The sequence below is a fragment of the Oryctolagus cuniculus genome, chromosome 7, assembly GCF_051225735.1.
Source record: "Oryctolagus cuniculus isolate XC-2025 breed Fujian yellow rabbit chromosome 7, ASM5122573v1, whole genome shotgun sequence".
NCBI classification, from domain to species: Eukaryota; Metazoa; Chordata; class Mammalia; order Lagomorpha; family Leporidae; genus Oryctolagus; species Oryctolagus cuniculus.
Genome location: NC_142873.1, coordinates 120573732 through 120591286, shown reverse-complemented (window position 1 = coordinate 120591286; position 17555 = coordinate 120573732). Strand labels below are relative to the sequence as shown.

The 17555-nt window shown below is 59.9% G+C and overlaps 1 protein-coding gene and 1 long non-coding RNA gene across 4 annotated transcripts in view; one reads left to right on the top strand and one right to left on the bottom strand.

The window, feature by feature from the left end:
• The window catches only part of SLC1A7 (solute carrier family 1 member 7), a 56086-nt gene that overhangs the window by 4939 nt on the left and 33592 nt on the right, over window positions 1-17555 (bottom strand). For 2 of the 3 annotated variants that reach the window (XM_089300617.1, XM_051856484.3), the window contains 4 exons: window positions 13744-13959; window positions 4807-4849; window positions 1316-1538; window positions 108-207 (listed from right to left, as the gene is read on the bottom strand). In XM_089300617.1, coding sequence (XP_089156743.1) covers window positions 108-207; window positions 1316-1538; window positions 4807-4849; window positions 13744-13959 — 582 coding nt within the window. Of the gene's footprint in view, window positions 1-107; window positions 208-1315; window positions 1539-4806; window positions 4850-13743; window positions 13960-14579; window positions 14640-17555 lie in introns of those variants that run through there. The other variant, XM_089300618.1, reaches the window with a different exon arrangement.
• Window positions 1948-3396, top strand: LOC149125707 (uncharacterized). Its single transcript, XR_016211021.1, has 2 exons — window positions 1948-2204; window positions 3138-3396. It is a non-coding gene; the product is annotated as an uncharacterized LOC149125707 (long non-coding RNA).

Below are 17555 nucleotides of genomic sequence, written 5' to 3'. Positions count from 1 at the left end.
GGCCTGCGCAGGGCCAAGAGCCTTGGGCTGATCTGCCCAGGAGAGGAGGCTGGACCGAGGGCTCCCTCTACCCTGCAGGCCTGGGAGAGGCCCCTGGTGACGCTTACCACCCAGCCACCGCCACGATCTTCATGACGGACTCGTTGAGGCACTGGCAGAAGCTGACCAGGGGGGCTCCGCTGTCACCCATGCGGCCCAGCATGATGCCTGTGGGATGGGGACAAAGGAGCGCTCACGACTGCACCAGGTCTGGTGCAGGCACACAGGTGGAGAAGCAGGGACAGCCCCACCCACATGTGCAGGTCTCCAGGGGGTCTTGGCCCGGAGCGGGAGGCAGGCTGGGCCGGCGCAGCCAACTCTGTAGCCACAGTGCAGAGGGTGGACCCTTTGCCAAGGCCACAGGACAGGCAGCTCTGCACCCTCCGTGGAGGATGCAGCACACCAAGCAAGAAAAGAAAGGCCCCGGGTCTGCATCCAGCTTTAGTGGCAGCCAGGGTGGTGGCAGTGGGCAGAGGGCAGCGGCCAGACTGGAGAGAGGCAGGCCTGGCAGGACTCGCAGTGGGGCTGGGCAGAGGCGAGGGCACCAGGAGGATGGCGTGGCTTCTCACCCCAGAAACACCCCTGGGGAAGTGGGGGAGGCAGGAGGTCACACCCCCGGGCCCTCCAGGAAGGCTGCTGCTGGTTTTTCCAGCAGGGGCTGTGAGAACAGCCCCTGGCGTGACCGGGAAGCCCAGGGTCTCACGCACAGCCGGATTACTCCAGAAGGGTTAGGGGTCGTCCCCCAGAACGGAGAAGGCCTGTGTGTGTTGTTTGGGAACGGAGGCCTATCCATGGGTTTGCGGGGTCTGGAGCTTTACACTTGGGGACCTCCCTAAAGGCACAGGCTCAGAAGGGGCTCCCCAGCTTCACTGTCACTCACCTGTCACAGGCTGGGGGCTTGGGGCCCCAGGAGGGCTGTGGTGGGGGGCAACTGTAGGGCATCAGGGGGAGCAGGCTGGGGGCCCTCTCGGGGTGGGGGTGGTGGTGGTGGTGACAGAGATGGGGCTGATGATGCTTCAGTCCTTAGTCGGGATCCACCCCTCCCCCATCATCTCGAGACCTCAGCCGGTGATCGGGGACCAGGCTGCTGGGAGGCGCTGGGGCAGGAAAGGAGAGGCAGGGCTGATGCCCCAGAGCAAACCAGTGCCCAGGCCGGGCTCCAGGAGAGCGGGAGGGGGAGGGGAACCCGAGCCGCCGTGGGCCGGTGAGGCAGCACGGCCTGGAGGACGACGCGGAGGAGTGCCCGGGTCGGCTTGGCTGGGGCCGCAGCACCCACCCATGGTGGCCGAGAAGATGACGATGCCCAGCACGTTCATGCCGTCGCTGGTGCCTGGCTCTGACTTGTAAACCACCTCGGGCGGCGGGGTCAGGTCCAGGGCGAAGTTCTGCACGCGAGAGCCGTTCTCTTCCTGGACCCCGTAGACGAGGATCCGCCGAGCAGGGGTCTCCTCCGGTGCCACCTTGGGGGACTTGACTACTGGGGTCGTCTTGGTGCGGTACTGGTGGGCGACAGCCAACCAGGAAGGAGTCAGGGCCAGGTGTCGTCAGGAACAGCACAACAAGGGTCGGTGCTGTGGCACAGCAGGTTAAACCGCTGACTGCAGCGCTGGCATCCCATATGGGCGCTGGTTCAAGTCCCCGCTGCTCCACTTCTGACCCAGCTCCCTGCTAATGTGCCTGGGAAAGCAGTGGAGGATGGCCCAAGGGCTTGGGTCCCTACACCCCTACATGGGAGGACCCAGATGGAGTTCTGAGCTCCTGGCTTCAGCCTGGCCCAGCCCCAGCTGATGGGGAGTGACCCAGTGGATGGAAAATCTCTTCTCTCTTTCTCTGTAACTCAGTCTTTCAAATAAAATAAATAAATCTTAAAAAAAAAAAGTCACAACAACAATGATACCATTTTGAAAGGGCGTTGTGTCCACCTGTGTCCATCCCACCCTGTCAGGTAGTCCAGGAGATTACCATCGAGATTTTACCCAAGAGGGAACTGAGATACCTCATCCCACACACTACTCAGCCAGGCCTCCTGCCAGCCCTCACTCTCCTCCCCACCTGAGCCTCTGCACTCCATCCGGGTCCCTTGGAACCAGCCGTTCATCTCCGTATCCTCCATCAACCTTCCATGACCCACCCACCTGCCAGCCAGCCCTGCTTCCCACCTGATGGTAACACACCTTCTTTTATTTCTTTATTTCTTTATTTTTATTTGTAAGAGAGAGAACATTGCCATCCTTCAATTCACTACCCCAAGTACCCACAATGCCTCTGGAGCAGGGGTGGGAGGCGAAGCCAGGAGCTAGGAACCACTCTAAGTCTCCCATGTGGTGGCAGGAACCCCATCACTTGAGCCATCACCTGCGCCCCCCAACCCCTTGGTCTGCAGGAGCAGGGTGCTGGAATGGAAGCAGAGCCCGGAGTTAAACCTAAGTGCTCCGTCGCAGACATGGGCATCTCAACTTCTAGGCTGATGGCGCAGCCTGAGAGGTTCTTGTTTCAAAGCCCAGACTGCCCCCCCTTCCTGAGGGGAGGGAGGTCAGCTGGGAGGAGCTGGGCTGCCTGCCTCTATCTTCCTCTCTGCCCAGAGCACGCCTGGGTCTCTCCCTCTCTCCTAACCCAGAGCCTCCCAGCCTCCCAGCCTCCCAGCCTCAGGAAGGTAAGCCTTGAGGGGGAGCCAATCAGGAAACAGATGAGACTCAAGAGTCTGGGCTTAGGGGTGGGTGTTTGGCATAGTGGCTAAGACGGGTCCCATATCAGGGTGCCTGGGTCTGAGGCCCAGCTCTGCTTCTGATCCAGCTTCTTGCTAATGTGTGTCCTGGAAGGCAGCGGTGATGCCCCAAGTACCTGGGTCCCTGCCACCCATGTGGGAGACCTGGACTGAGTTTCTGACTCTCAGCTTTGTTCTGTCCCAGTCCTGGATATTGGGGGTGTTTGGGGAGGAAAACAGCAGATGGAAGATTAATCTCTGTCTCTCTCCAGCTTTCAAATAAAATGAAAATAGGGGCTGGCACTGTGGCACAGCTGGTTAAAGGCCCGGTCTGCAGTGCCAGCATCCCATATGGGCACCAGTTCAAGTCCTGGCTGCTCTACTTCCTATCCAGCTCCCTGCTAATACACCTAGAAAGCAATGGAGGATGCCCAAGTGCTTGGGTCCCTGCACCCATGTGAGAGACCCAGAGGAGGTTCCTGGCTCCTGGCTTCAGATTGGCTCAGCTCTGGCTGTTGGGGCCATTTGAAGAGTGAACCAGAGGATGGAAGACCTCTCTCTTTCTCTGTTTCTACCTCTCTCTGCAGCTCTGCAATTCAAGTAAATGAAACAAATCTTTAAAAAAAAAAGAAACCAAATAAAAATTAAATAAACATCTGTGCTTCATTATTCCTATCTGTAAAATGGGATAAAAGAGAATTAACCTCACCTGGATTAAGTGGGATACTATACATGAAGTGCTTACAATGGCTGCTGGTACATGTAAGCCCTATGTGGGTATTACTGCTATCACCATCATCACCATCATCACCATCACCACCACCATCATCATCACCATCATCACCATTATCATCATCATCTCAACGTTGATCAGTTCATGCTGGGTGCCAGAGATGCAAAAGTGGGCCACACGACTTCTGCTCCGTGAGCCTTGGGAGGGAGTGACTAACTCTGCTTCACAAAGAAGGGGACATTTGATTTGGGTCTTGAAGGATGGGTAGGAGTTTGCAAAAAGGAAGAGTATTCCAGGCAGGTATGATGGAGAGCAATGCTCTCCCTCTTCCTCTGATACCTTCACCAGGCTCCCAGAATCAAGCCCAAAGTCCTGGTTCATCCCGTAGGGGAAGCCCCGGGTACTAGGGGGTGCAGTGACTGCTCAAGCTGTCCCACTGCTCACCAGTCACCTGTGTGGCCCCAGCGGGCTCAGGAAATGCCAGCTGGGTGCAGTCAGCAAGCAGCTGGGTTTCAGGAGGGGCAGCAGTGTGGGAAGTTGTGGGCGTGCACACACAGGCTGGAGCCCAGGCTGCGCCTCCGCAGCTTCCACTAAGGCGACAGGACCGCGGAGAGGGAGCAGGTGACGTGCGTTACAGCCCAGCCCCACGAGGGGCGGCGCATGTGCTTCCAAGAAACGTGGAGCATACGCGGCAAGTGAGGAAAACAGCAGGGCAAGAGCTGCACCAGAGCCCTGATTTTATTGTTTGAATATTTATACAGAGAACAGGAGACAGAGGACAGGCTATCTGCCACCACGGTCGCTAGGTCCTGGAACTGGAGGTGATTTTGACCCTCTCTATATCTTTTAGCGTTTTCCTAATTTTCTCCAGTGACTGTTATTATGATTCTAATTAGAGGGCAAAAGATTATTTGAAAAAGAAAGAGCACACAGGCTTTGAAGCCAGCCGGGCCTGGCATTAGCTCCTCGCGTTGTCATTCACTGTGGGATAAGCTCAGGCAGCTCGGATCATCTTTCCCAGCCTCAGTTTCTGCATCTGGGAAAGGGGCTCCCTCTCCCCTAGCGCGGAGTCACCGCAGGAGGAGTGCGTGGGGAATGCTGGGCACAGACACCTCACATGAACAACTGGAACCCAGGGCAGGGGCGTGGCCACGGAGAAAGTGAGGATCCAGGCTCCCCACGCCCCCAGCCTGGATCCCTTCCAGCCTCCTCCTCTGGGAGACGAGGAAACTGCTTGGGCAAACCTGCTGCTTCCCAGCGTGGCCTAGGCTGGCCCTGCACACCTGCACCCCCCCTCCTCTTCCCTCCCACGGCCCTGGGTCCCACTCACCTGTTTGAACGTGGCTTCCACCAGGTTGGCTGGGAACATGTTCCTAAGAAGAGAGTCAGTACCTGGAGTATCCCAGAACACAGGGTGGCGGGTGGGGCCCCTGGGGTCTCCTGATCACCACCCTCAGCAGTCACGGCCTCCCGGGAGCCACCCCCGCCTTCCAGCCACTCACTTCCCTACGCCGCCGCCACCTCCGCACAGCTCCCTCTGCCTCCTCAAACCGATCCTAGGCCTGGCCCCTCCTCTCCGCCCCCACCCCCACCCCCATGACAGTCCCTGGTTGCCCGTGGTCCTTCTGGTGTGGGTCGGCTCTGCTCCAGCACCCTGCCCATCCGCCTTCCCCCAAAGCGGCCTCCCTGCGGTGAGACTCGGGTGCTAGGATTCTATCTGGGGGGCCTAGCAAAAGACCTGACTGGGAAGTGGGATCTCCATTTGGTGGCTGTTTTCTTCTGTAGCTAAAGGACTGCAAAACCTAGTCCTACCAGACCGGAAGACACCACCTTCTAGAAACCCTAAACTCCACCTTTATTCTCATGACGACGAAGCCGTCAGATCCCACACAGCCCTGGGGAGATGGAGGCATGGGGTGGAACCTGTGGGCAGAGCCAGGACTCAGTGCCTCCGAGAATGGTGGCCGGGATGGAAGTGGCTTCACAACCCAAGAGGGGGTGGCCTGTTCCTTCCAGGGCCCTGCATGGCCACCCCACTGCACAGGAAGTCAGAGACCTCATTTAACCAGCACGCCAAGTACAGTCCAGGCGCGTTAAAGAAATGCATCAGTACAGTAACAGTGCCAGAAGCTGCAAGGAGAATAGGTGACTATTTCGTCAGCTCTCAGGATATGGGAAGACTTGGGGCCGGCCCTGTGGCGTAGCAGGTAAAGCCGCTGCCTGCAGTGCCCGCATCGCATATGGGCGCCGGTTCAAGTCCACTGGGAAAGCAGTAGAAGATGGTCCAAGTCCTTGGCACCCTACACCCACGTGGGAGACCTGGAAGAAGCTCCTGGCTCCTGGCTTCGAATCAGCCGTGCTCTGTCCCCAATGGCCATCTGGGGAGTGAACCAGCGGATGGAAGACACCCACCCCCTGCCCTGCCTCTGCCTCTCTGTAAGCCTGCCATTCAAATAAATAAATCTTAAAAAAAAAAAAATGGAAGCACTAAGAACCAAAAAAAAAGGAGCAACAAACCCAGCGAAGATTTTACTATGTTGAAATTCAGAAATTCTAGGTGGGACGAGGCACCCTGGGGTGGATCCTGGAACAGCAGAAAGGGACATTAGTGGAAAAGCGGGTGAAACCCAGATCAGATCTGCGATTGAGTTAGCGGCGCTGCGCCAGCCTAGTTTCTTCGTTCTGACAAATGTTATGTAAGACGCTCACACCAGAGGAAGCCGGGCCAAGGGTGGATGGGGTCTCTCTTTTCTTTGCAGCTTTTTGAAAACTGAAAATAGGCCAAAGCGAAATGCTAAAAACAAAACAAAAGAAGTGGGTCTCTTAGCTTATAATACAAATAAAATTCAAAAGCAAATGACAAGGCCGCCGCAGCTCAATAGGCTAATCCTCCACCTTGCGGAGCCGGCACACCGGGTTCTAGTCCGGGTCGGGGCGCCGGATTCTGTCCTGGTTGCCCCTCTTCCAGGCCAGCTCTCTGCTGTGGCCAGGGAGTGCAGTGGAGGATGGCCCAAGTGCTTGGGCCCTGCACCCCATGGGAGACCAGGAGAAGCACCTGGCTCCTGGCTTCGGATCAGCGCGGTGCGCCGGCCGCAGCACGCCAGCCGTGGCGGCCATTGGAGGGTGAACCAACGGCAAAGGAAGACCTTTCTCTCTGTCTCTCTCTCTCACTGTCCACTCTGCCTGTCAAAAAAAAAAAAAAAAAAAAAAAAAAGCAAATAGCAAACCGGGGATGTGACAGGACCAGTGTTCCCACCCAAGTCTAAGCAAATCTCGCCTCTCAGCAGAAGGGACCTGCTTGGTTCACCCAGGGGACCCAGCTCCCAGGACACCAGGCACGCAGCCGGCACCCACTCAGTATCTGCTGCGTGAACAGACGGACGCAGAGGATCACGGCAAGAGGGGACCAAGCAACTCAGAAAAGAAGAAAGAAGGCCCCCGACACTTTTCAAACCTGTTCAGCTTTGTCGGTAAGCACCTTCTTACCCACTAACCTGACAAGGCGCTGGTTAGGTGACCAGGCGCCACGCTGGGGAGACAGGCAGCCTGGAGACTGGAAAGTGCCTGTGACGCTGTGTCCACACCCCTTCCAGGCATCTCCTCCGCCTCACAGAGGCCAGCAAAGTGCCTGTACCTCTTCCCGTGGGCCCCACACTGGCTCCTCTGGCTGGAGGCCCCCCTGCCCCACCCCTGGCCCGCTCTTGGCAAAGCTCTTCTCTTTCACCATTCACCTCCCACTTGCTGGGCTTCAAGCTGTGGCCTAGCCTGTGCTTGCTTTCTTGTTTAATATTTATTTATTTGAAAGGCAAAATGCCACAGAGAGAGAGAGAGGGAGAGACGGAGAGGGATCCTCCATTGCTGGTTCACTCCTCAGTGGCCTCAATGGCCAGGGCTGGGCCACGTGGAAGCCAGGAGCCAGGAGCTCCATCCGGGTCTCTCACGTGGGTGCAAGCACTTGGGCCATCTTCCGCTGCTTTTCCAGGTGCATTAGCAGGGAGCTGGATCAGAATTGGAGCAGCCGGGACGAACCAGCGATCCTGTGGGATGCGGCTGTTGCAGGCAGTGACTTCACCGCTGTGCCACAACGCTGGCCCTGCGTGTGCCTTATTTCCTAGCCTCTCATCCCAGCAGCCACTGTGGGAAATGGAAACTGGAATTTTCTCCTGGTGGCCAAAATGCAGCCTCGGTGTGAGAGCCGGGCAGGAAGAGGAAGAGGGTCAAGAGCAGGGCACAGGTGAGGGGCGGGCCGGGCCTGCTGTGGCCCCGTTGCCCCCTACCCTTTCCCACAGCTTCAGCTGTGTCGCGGGAGGGAAGCAGCAGAAGTCCCAGGCATGGGCTCTCAGAAGCCTGCCGGAGCTTTCCCCTGAGGCATCAGCAGGTTGCTGCCACCACCTGCGGGGACCCTCGGCACCACGCAGATGCAGAGAAGTGGAGCCCGCACTGGCGCCAGGGGCCCGAGGGCGCGCAGCCTGCCACGGCGTGATGGGCAGCCTGCCCTGGGTGTGGAGGGCGCTCCCACTGCACCGGCTGTGAAACAGTTTCGGTCTCTCCTGGAGACAGCTCAGGAAGTGCCACTGCCCTGTAAGGCTCCCTGCTGATGGTCTGGGAAAAGCATCAGAAGATGGCCCAAGGGCTTGGGCCCCTGCCACCCGTGTGGGAGACCTGGATGAAGCTCCTGGCTCCCAGCTTCGGCCTGGCCCCGTGCTGACCCTTGAGGTCATTTGTGGAGTGAGCCAGTGGATGGAAGATCTCTCTCTCTGTCACTCTGTATTTCAAATAAATAAATGCATTTTTTTAAAAGAAACCAAATGTAACGTGTACCCACTGTATCCATTTCTTTTAAGCAGGGATAATGCAGATGGTGGGCTGTGGCAGGGCTGTGGCAGGGCTGTGTCAGGACCAGCTGGCTGCCTCCCGCCAGTCTCCGTCTGCCTTTGCCTCCTTACGCTATAGCATGGGGACCCACAAGGCCCTGCCATCGATCCCCGATGCTCAGCTTCTCTTAACATTGGAGTGGCATTGACAGGCAGGTGGAAGCTGTTGAGTGGTGCTTCCTGGAAAAGTCTGGAAGAGGTGCACATCCAGCCAGGACCTTTCAATACTTTCCTTGAAATTTCTTCTTTCTGCCTAGAACACAGATGTAATAGCTGGAGCTTCAACAACATTCTTGGGCCAGGAAGCACACCAAGGATGAAAGCCAAGAGCTTGGCACACAAGGGGACGGGACATGGGATCCTGGTGACTCAGGGCTGCTTACGAGGGAGAAAATGCCAGCACCACCTCACTTAAACCCCTGCTGTTTCAGGTTTCTCTTCACCAGCAGTGGAGAACAATTCCTGACTAACACACGTGCTTGTATTAATGATCGACTAATTCATCTGGCAGATTTTAGTGAATAATTGCGCTTTTGATGACTCAACAGGAAAATGCGCAACATTTTCTTTAGGCCTTGAAGACCCACAGGAACTCCCTGCTCATCTCATGAGGCCTGGACTCCCGAGGGTGGCTCCATAAAATACAGACAGAACACACCTGGGCATCCTCAGCCGCCCCGAGACCCCGTCCCGGCAGGCCAGGCACGCCTCAGCCCCCTCCTCCCCTCCTGGGACCCATCCAAACGCCCCCACTCCCATGCCCCCAGCCCAGGCCCCAAAGGTGCCTTTCTGAGCAGAGCTCCTGGGAGTCTCAGCTGATCCCTAGGAGGGAGCCGGGAGCTGTAGGCAGAGCCAAGTCATTACTTAATCTCTGTGGTGTTTTAATAAGACTGGGAAAAAGAAGAAGGGGCCAGCTCCGCTGCGCATTCTGCTCGGGCTTTTCCTGCGAGGCTGTGCTGGGCACGGACGTCAGCGTGCTGGAGCCCCTGCCGGGAGCCTGGGAGAGGAATGCACGTCGTGGCGGGTCACGCGGGGACATGGCCTCCCGTGCTCCTCTGGGGGTGTCTTCCAGACGCAGACACGCGTCTCTGCACTGGGCCTCCGCATCTTTCTGATTTGTCGTTGGTCACACCTGCCCCCGGGTCCCAGGCCCCAGGAGTCCGTGTGCTTGTTCGGTCACCAGCACTTGGCAGGCACCTGCTCTGGCCCAGGGCCTGGTCCCTTCACTGCCAGTGTTCCTGTTGTCTGCACAGACCCTCAGAACATCGCAGTGGACACCCGGCGCAGCCTCTCCCCCCGGCTCCCAGTACAGCATCTTCATCCAGAGCAGGTGCTTCATCCAGGTGCACTGGACAGAACGGAAGTGGCTGCCCCAGCCCCCCTTCTGGGACACCCGCGTGCCTCCAGGCAGAGCCCGTGCACGGCACTGGCTCTGTGCCCCCTTCCCACGCCCACTAGCTTGCCATGTCTCAGGGCCAGCAGCCAACCCTCCAGCTGCGCTCTGGCCTGCCCTCCCGACCTCATCTTCCAGAGAAGAAGCCTAGAAGCTTCTGCTCACTCCCCTGCGCCCCCTCCTGGCTGGCAGGCCTTTGGGTTTCAGAACCACAGAGCCAGTGGGGATCTTGGAGGTGGCTGGGGAGGGGCACGGGCTGCCTGGGGCCACACGGCAGCGCTGAGGCTGCAGGGCTCCCAGGCTCGGGTTCTCTGCCCCGCGAAGCCACGCTCACTCTTGGCCGGGGAACAGTGACGGTGACAGTGACGCCAGCCTCCCAGCTCTGCAGGAGCCTCGGATCCACTTTCACCACGCTGATGGCCGCGCAGGGCAGGGAGCGCCTGGGAACACTGGGCTCTGACGCGTGCGTTGGTCCCGAGCCCCACAGCCCTAAGCAGCAACGCCTCCCACCACGTGGAAGAGCTGTTCTGAATTAGAGAACCCAAGAAATGATGAATCACAGTCACCCAATCCTAGAAATAACGGACCTTCAAAATGAGGCTTCCTGCCATCCCTCCGCCTCGGCCCTCAGGACAGCCGCTGCCCGCTCCTCCTGCCCCCACTCGCTGCCCCAGCTCCACGCAGCCTGCAGGGCGGCCGTGGACCAGGGCGCACCGGGGCCTCCTCACCACCATGTGGCCCTCAGCTCTGCCCCCGCGGGGGGCTTCAGACCTCAATGCCCCCGATGACCCCACCTCCCACGTGTGCCCTCAGCAAACGCTCTGAGCCGTGCCCTGTCCTGGGCTGCAGCCTTCAGCAGGGAGCAGATCTTCAAGGGGCGGGGCCTCACAGGGCCTCTCAAGAGGATATTCCAGCGCAGAGGGCAGATCAAGAAACACAGGCATGTGATGAGGTTGGGAAATACTGCAGGCTCGAGGACAAAGAAAGCAAGAGAAGAAAACAGAGTGATAGAGACCGGACGGCCCCGCTGAAGGAGTGACGCAAACCGAGGAGCGCGTGGAGTGAGTCAGGGCCACGGCCTGGGCAGGAAGGGCCATCCCCAAGGGGGCGGTGACAGCGGCCAGGAAAAGCGGCTGACTGTGATGGCTGACTGTGACAGCCGCGGAGGGTGTGGCTGAGGGAAGGGAGGGAAAAGGAGGGGCCAGGCAGAGGTGAGGCTATGTGTGTGTGCGTGTGTGCGTGCTCGCACGTGTGTGTGCACGTGTGTGTGTGTGTGTGTGTGTGAGAGAGAGAGAGACAAGAGGCCCGGATGCCACAGTAAAGACCATACACTGGGTTGGAGAGGCTCCTCTGGCTACTGGGCCGAGACCGGAAGACCTGCGAGGAGAGAGAAGGCAGGGCAGGGGCGCCGCACACCTGAGGGGAAGGTGCTGCAGGTGCACCGGGTTGGGCAGGGGGCCCTGACTTGGGGTATGGCTTTGAAGGTAGCGTCGACGGAACTTGCTGAAGAGTTGGATGCGGGATATGAGAGAATGAGAGATGTGGGACCAAGATGGATGGAGCTGGGGAAAGCACAGATTTACGGCCGTGTTAATTTAGATGCTTTCGAACAACTGGGCGTGAGAGCCGGGAGTTCAGATGAGAGGTGTCCAGGCGGGGAACAAGATTCGGGAGTGAGCACTCGCAGACAGAAGGTGTCCATGGTAGCGGATGAAGTATCACAGGTGAGTGTGTGCACGAAACGCAGCCTGCTGGACCTCACTCTGGCTCTAGATGCGACAGGTGAGGACACACAAAAGGGACAGAGTTGCAAGCATGTTTGTGACCACGGGTTCCTTGCACGCTTCAAAGGATAAAAGAGAAGCTGGAGACTTTTCTAGAGAAAATGGAGACAGTGGTTGATTGGCGGAGGGAGAGGTTGGCTGATGGCACTGATGCACCTGTTCGCTGGTGGCAGCGGGGCCCCCTCCCCACCTGAGCCTGGGCTCGGCCCTTTCCTCTCCGGCGGCTCCCCCTTCGGGGTAAGAACCTGTGCTGGCTGGCCGTCTCCTGGACTCCTGTCGCCACCATGAAGTGAATCGGGCCGGGCTGCTGGAGTCAGGAACAGGGATGCAGCCGCATCTGCTGTGCCCAGGCTGCCTCAGAGCAGCTGCTCCCCATGGAGCCGCCAGCCCGCAGCAGACGCAGATCTGGCTGACCCGCAGGCCTGCGGTGTCGTGCTGAGCCAGTCGCGGGCTGGTTTGTCACATAGCAGTGACCAACTGACAGGGACGGCGAGTTTCCTTAGAGCAGGGCGGGCTGCTACGGGCTGGGCGTCCTGCCCCCGGGGACAGACGGAAAAGCTTTTTCCTCACTTGGAGCTGAGAGGGCTATGCAGAGGCCTTGGCGTCTGTCCCCTAGGACTTGAGGATAGCGGGGCTGATTCATGTCCTGATTCATGTCCAGAGACCCCGGGGAAGGCCTGCGCTTCCAGCAAGGGGGACGGGCCCTGCCCAAAAGGGTCACCCCGAAGTGGCGCTGGCCCCAGCCCGGATGACCAGAGCTGGGTCTGAGGAAGGTGTTGCAAACAGCCCGATGGAGCAGGGATGGCCCACGGCCAGGGCGGCGGGAGGAAGATGCTGCCCACAGCAGGGGCTCCAAGAGCCTGGGCTCACACCCCTGAACAATCGCAGCCAGGAAGCACCCAGCCCAGCCCCCGCACCCTCAGTGCGGCCCACTTCCTGCTGTCTCCACTGCGCCCACCCGCAGACAGCACAGGGGGCCAGGTGGGACACAGAAGGCAGGCAAACGCCCTGCGACCCCGCAGTGTGACAGCTCTCTGAGCCGGAATCAGACCCGCCAGCTGGATTGCTTTTAGAGGGAGGGAGTATGGCGGCATTTCAGTGTCACACAGGCCTGGACTTCCTACATGGGAAATGGACTAGACAACGAGGGGGGCCCACGGAGACACTCCCAGGGAGGTGCTTCCCTCACCCATGCTGTCCTAGGGGCCACTCCGCCGTCAGGGTCACACCTGAGGCCCCCACCCCAGTGATGTCCAAACCTCCGTCCCCACCCCCAGCGAGACTGGCCAGCTGGCATCCGGCATCCCCAGGGGTCTGCACCTGCCCGGTGTCATCCCGGTGATGCTGGCGGCGCCACCCACCTGCACTCTCACCCTCATCTGGCCCGCCTCCTGCCGAGGCCACCTCCTGACCAGCCCTGCAGCCTCCACCCCCACCCTGATCCAGCCAGAGGGAGCCGCTGAACCCAAGTGTGCCAGGCCTTTGCTTAGCCCCCACTCCCTGGGGTCCCTGGGATACAGCCCAAGTTTTGCCCGGGTTCCCAAGGCCCCCTGGAGTTCTCCAGCAAAGATGGCCACTCCCCACCTCCCCTCTGTGCTCCTGTCACAGGTGGGTTAGGACCCCGTCCCCCAGGCCGTGCACTCACAGCTCGCCTTCATCACCACCTGCAGAGGCCTTGCCTTTGCTCAGTCCCACCCCTTACCTTGTCCCTGCCTCCCCTGGGCCTTTCCTGGCAGCTCTGACCTCAGCTCCAGGGCGGGTCTGAGCCTCCTGGCAGTGCTGAGGGAGAGGAGGGGACCCTGCAGGGGGTCTGGGAAAGGGAGGCTCTGCCGTTGAGACAGCAGCTGCCCTGGCTCAGGTGGTGGCACCACAGGGCAGAAAGCACCACGCCAGGTGGAGAGAGACCTGGGTGGAGTCCTGACTCCAGCACCTGCCTGCTGGATGACCCTGACAACCAGGGCCCCGCTCCAAGGCTCACTTCCTGATGTGTTGGAAAGGGGGCCGCCCCGACAGGGAGGTGAGGGTGACTGTAGGCCTTGCACCTGCAGGCCACTCCCTGACCCTGCTGGGCTCCCATACCCCACGCACCCACGGTGATGCGGTGTGAGCCCAGTCCCCCTCGAGTGCCTTGTTACCACCCGCGATGCAGAGCAGACCCGAGCACCCAGCCCCACGCTCCGACCTGCCCCCTGGTGGCCACGTGGGGCACGCGTTACCGGATGAGGTCCAACAGGGCGTCCGCCGAGCTCATGACCGGCTTGCCGCTCTGCTCTGTCGTCTCCTTCTGCGCCGCGCCTCCGGGGTGGATGACGGAGACCATGACGATGCCCACAACGACGGCCAGGAAGGTGGTCCACAGGTAGTAGGCCACGGTCAGGATGCCCAGGCGGCTGGAGGTCTTGGCATCCAGGGAGGCGAGGCCGGACATCAAGCTGGAGGGAGAGGCGGGGCGGGGTCTGTGTGGCGAGGCCCGGGCCTGGCAGGAGCTTGGCCGTGCCCACCCTGCCCTCTCCTGGCCATGCCTGGTGGCCTCGCTGTGCTCAAGGAATTCCCCCTCTCTGGGCCTCCTCTGAGCTTCTCTGCTCTGCTCCCTGCCCCCCCACCAAGGTCACAGGTCAAGTGCGTGAATGCCTGGAGGTGTGGGTCCCAGCCACCAGGGGAGACCCAGCTCGGCACCCCCTCTCCAGCAAAGCCTGCTTCTCTCCTGGAGTTGGGAGCATGTTCTGGGGCTCCCCCTGCCCCACCTGCTCCAGACCCTGTGCTTCCCCAGCTTCTCTGGGGATCCCCAGTGCCCAGCTTGGCTGACATTGTGCAGTCTTGCTGGGGGGGGGGGCGCCTGGGGCTGGCAGCTGGCCACCTGGGTCCTGGCCCTGGCGCTCCAGCGGCTGTGTGGCTCTGGCACGCAAGGCACTCCCTTGATTTGGGTCTCAGCATCCCATCTCCGAAATAGGGCCACAGGGGGTGCCTCTCCTGGAGTGGCGCCACCCTGGGGTCAGCTTGGGTTAGTGGTAGCCCGGGATGAGGGGCTGAGGTCCTCACAGTTCCTCCCCACCTCTGCCCATCAGTGCAGGTCGGCCCCTGGGTCTCTGCGCTCCACGCTGCTGTAGGAGTGTGCAGAGGGTGTGTGGGGGCTGCGGGGTGGGTCAGAGATTAATTAAGGAAATGCTTGGGCTTTGCTTTGCTGCCAAAAGGATTTTTCCCCAAAGCCCTTTCATTCTTCCAGATAAAGGAAGTATTTGTCTGGTTTTAATCATGTAAACAAGAGCAGATAATCCCTCCACAGCCCGCTCCTCTCATCAGGAGACACACAGCGGCGGCCAGCACCGGGCCTGCCCAGCCAGCACCGGGCCTGCCCAGCCAGCACCGGGCCTGCCCAGCCAGCACCGGGGCCCTAACCAGCCAGCACCGGGGGCCTGCCCAGCCAGCACCGGGCCCTGCCCAGCCAGAACCGGGCCCTGAACAGCCAGCACCAGGACCCTGCACAGCCAGCCTTCCCTTCCCAGGCACAGGTCACCCTGCTCTGCCTTGCTCAGCCTAGCTGGCCAGCTCTGCCACTAGGATGGAGGACCAGGTTCCTCCTCCAGGAAGCCTTTCCTGATCACCACCCTGCACGAAGGCCTTGCCCTGGGCTCCCAGAGGCCCTGAGCTCCCTGCTGCGCAGCCCCACACCAGTCAACAGTGAATTGCCAGCTGTTTCCTGGAAGGGCCTCTGGGCCTGGGCCTGGGTCTGACTCAGTGCTGGGTCCACAGAGCCAGGCCCGGGCCGGGATAGAGCTCGACTTGGTAGCAGGCTGCCGACTGAAGGAGTGAGAGAGAACGAAAGAATGAGTCCGTGCTCACGGGCTCTGCCATTGCATCTGCCAGGACGCCATATGGTAGTGATGGGCTTAGGGTGGGTCTCAGACTAAATCCCGAAGGCTCCTAATGGGATTGTGCAGCCAGGGGAAACGGGGGCGGCCCGGGGTCATTACCCAGGCCTGGGCCAAGCAGTCGCCCTGCCCCCACAGAGCCCCCACCAAGCGCAACTGGCTCAGGCCCCAAGAGGAGGACCTGCGTGAGGTCACATGGGACACCAGAGTCCAGCAGGTGCAGCCCTCAGGCCTGCTCCAGGCTTGTCCTCTCCCGACCATGCCCTGTGCCCCCCGAGAAATGTCAGAACCCGTGCCTGGCCTTGAGGAGCTCTCAGTCTGGCGGGGAGTAGGGGGCGGGACGGGAAGGACTTCGGACACAACTGGATCCGAGCAACCACTGCATATGGTGGACGTCAGCCCTGCAAAGGAAGGGACAAGGAACTCTAGCTAGGAGAGTCAGGGAGGGCTTCCTGGAGGATGAGGATTTGGGGATGGGGCAGACGTGGCAGGCAGTGACATGCAGAAGGCAACAGGAAGGCTGGGGGGCTGGCAAGAGTTCCCTCGGGTCGGGGTGCGGCTCACGTTTGAGGAATGGTGATAGACGAGACCGAAAGGCAGCCTGAGCCCAGGCCGAGGGGAATGCGCTCTGTGCCTGCGGTGTTTGCTGGACCTCTGGGAAGGGAGACTCAAGGGAGCCTTCGGCTGAGGAGAGGGAGGCGAGCAGGGTCTGGGGAGAGGGAGGGGGGATTTGTGAGAGCCACACCTGGAGCCCCCTGAGACTCGTGGCTGCCGAGCGGCAGGCAGGGCACAGCCCTGCGGCCCACCCCCCAGCAGCCCCTGGAAGTGATCGCGTCCCTGGAGACAGGCTGCTCGCCTGGCGTTGAGTGGGAAAAGCAAGTTAGCTCTACTGGGAGCCCAGACCCTGCTGGGGCGAGAGCCCTCACCACTCTCTGCTGCGTCCAGGCACAGCCAGGCACACCTGGGGCCACGGGACCGTGAGGCTGAGGGCGGGAGCTCAGAACCGGTGGGGTGCGGCTCGGGGCAGGCTGATGGTCCCGCTATTTGGTCTTCTGGGGACTCCTCCGGAGGGTGCTCCTCGAGGTCGGCTCTAGGGTCAAGCTGCAAAAGGTACTTTCTGAGGACTGACAAGCTGGGGCAGGTGGTTGGCGGTGCAGCACTGGGTCACACGGACACGCACAGCAGAGAACTCCACCAAAAAACCGGGCGTGTCTGTGGGTGTGGGATTATGGGTAATTTTCATTAAAAAATGTTTTTCCACTCTGTATTTTTTATGACCATTTATTTGCAACAGATGGGAGAAGAGAGAGAGAGAGAGCGAGAGCGAGAGCGAGAGATCTTTCATCTCTGGGTCACTTCCCAAATGGTTGCAACAGCAGGGACTGGGCCAGGCTGAAGTCAGGAACCAGGAACTCCATCTGGGTCTCCCACATGGCCGACAGAGGACCAAGCACTTGGGTCTTCCTCCACTGCCTTCCCAGGTGCATTAGCAGGGAGCTGGATCAGAAGCAGAGCAGCCAGGACTTGAACCAGTGCCCCCATAAGGGATGTGGTCCATGCAAGGGGCTGTTTAACCTGCTGCGCCACAACACCCACTCCTTCTGTTATTTCTAGAATGTGATAGAAACATAAGCCTGGAGGGTGGCGCCCCCAGCGGCAACAGAAACCACCCTTTCCCTGGCCCCCAAACACCCCAACGTTCTCCACACTCGATCCTGGAACAATCTTCCAAGGCAGGGCTTGGCGAGGGGCTGGTGCTGTGCGCAGTGGTAAAGCCATCCCATATGGATGCGGGTTCAAGTCTCAGCTGCTCCTCTCCCCATCCGGCTCTCAGTGCTGTGACCTGGGAAAGTAGTAGAAGATGACCCAAGTCCTTGGGCCCCTGCATCCACATGGAGACCCAGAGGAAGCTCCAGGCTCCTGGCTTCAGATCAGGACAACTCTGGCCATCTGGAGAGTGAACCAGCAGATGGGAGATTTCTCTCTCTGCTTCTCCTTCTCTCTCTAACTCTGCCTTTCAAATAAATAAATAAATCTTTTTTAAAAAAATGGTGAAATTGGCCGACACCGTGGCTCACTTGGCTATTCCTCCATCTGCAGTGCTGGCACCCCAGGTTCTAATCCCGGTTGGGGCGCTGGATTCTGTCCCAGTTGCTCCT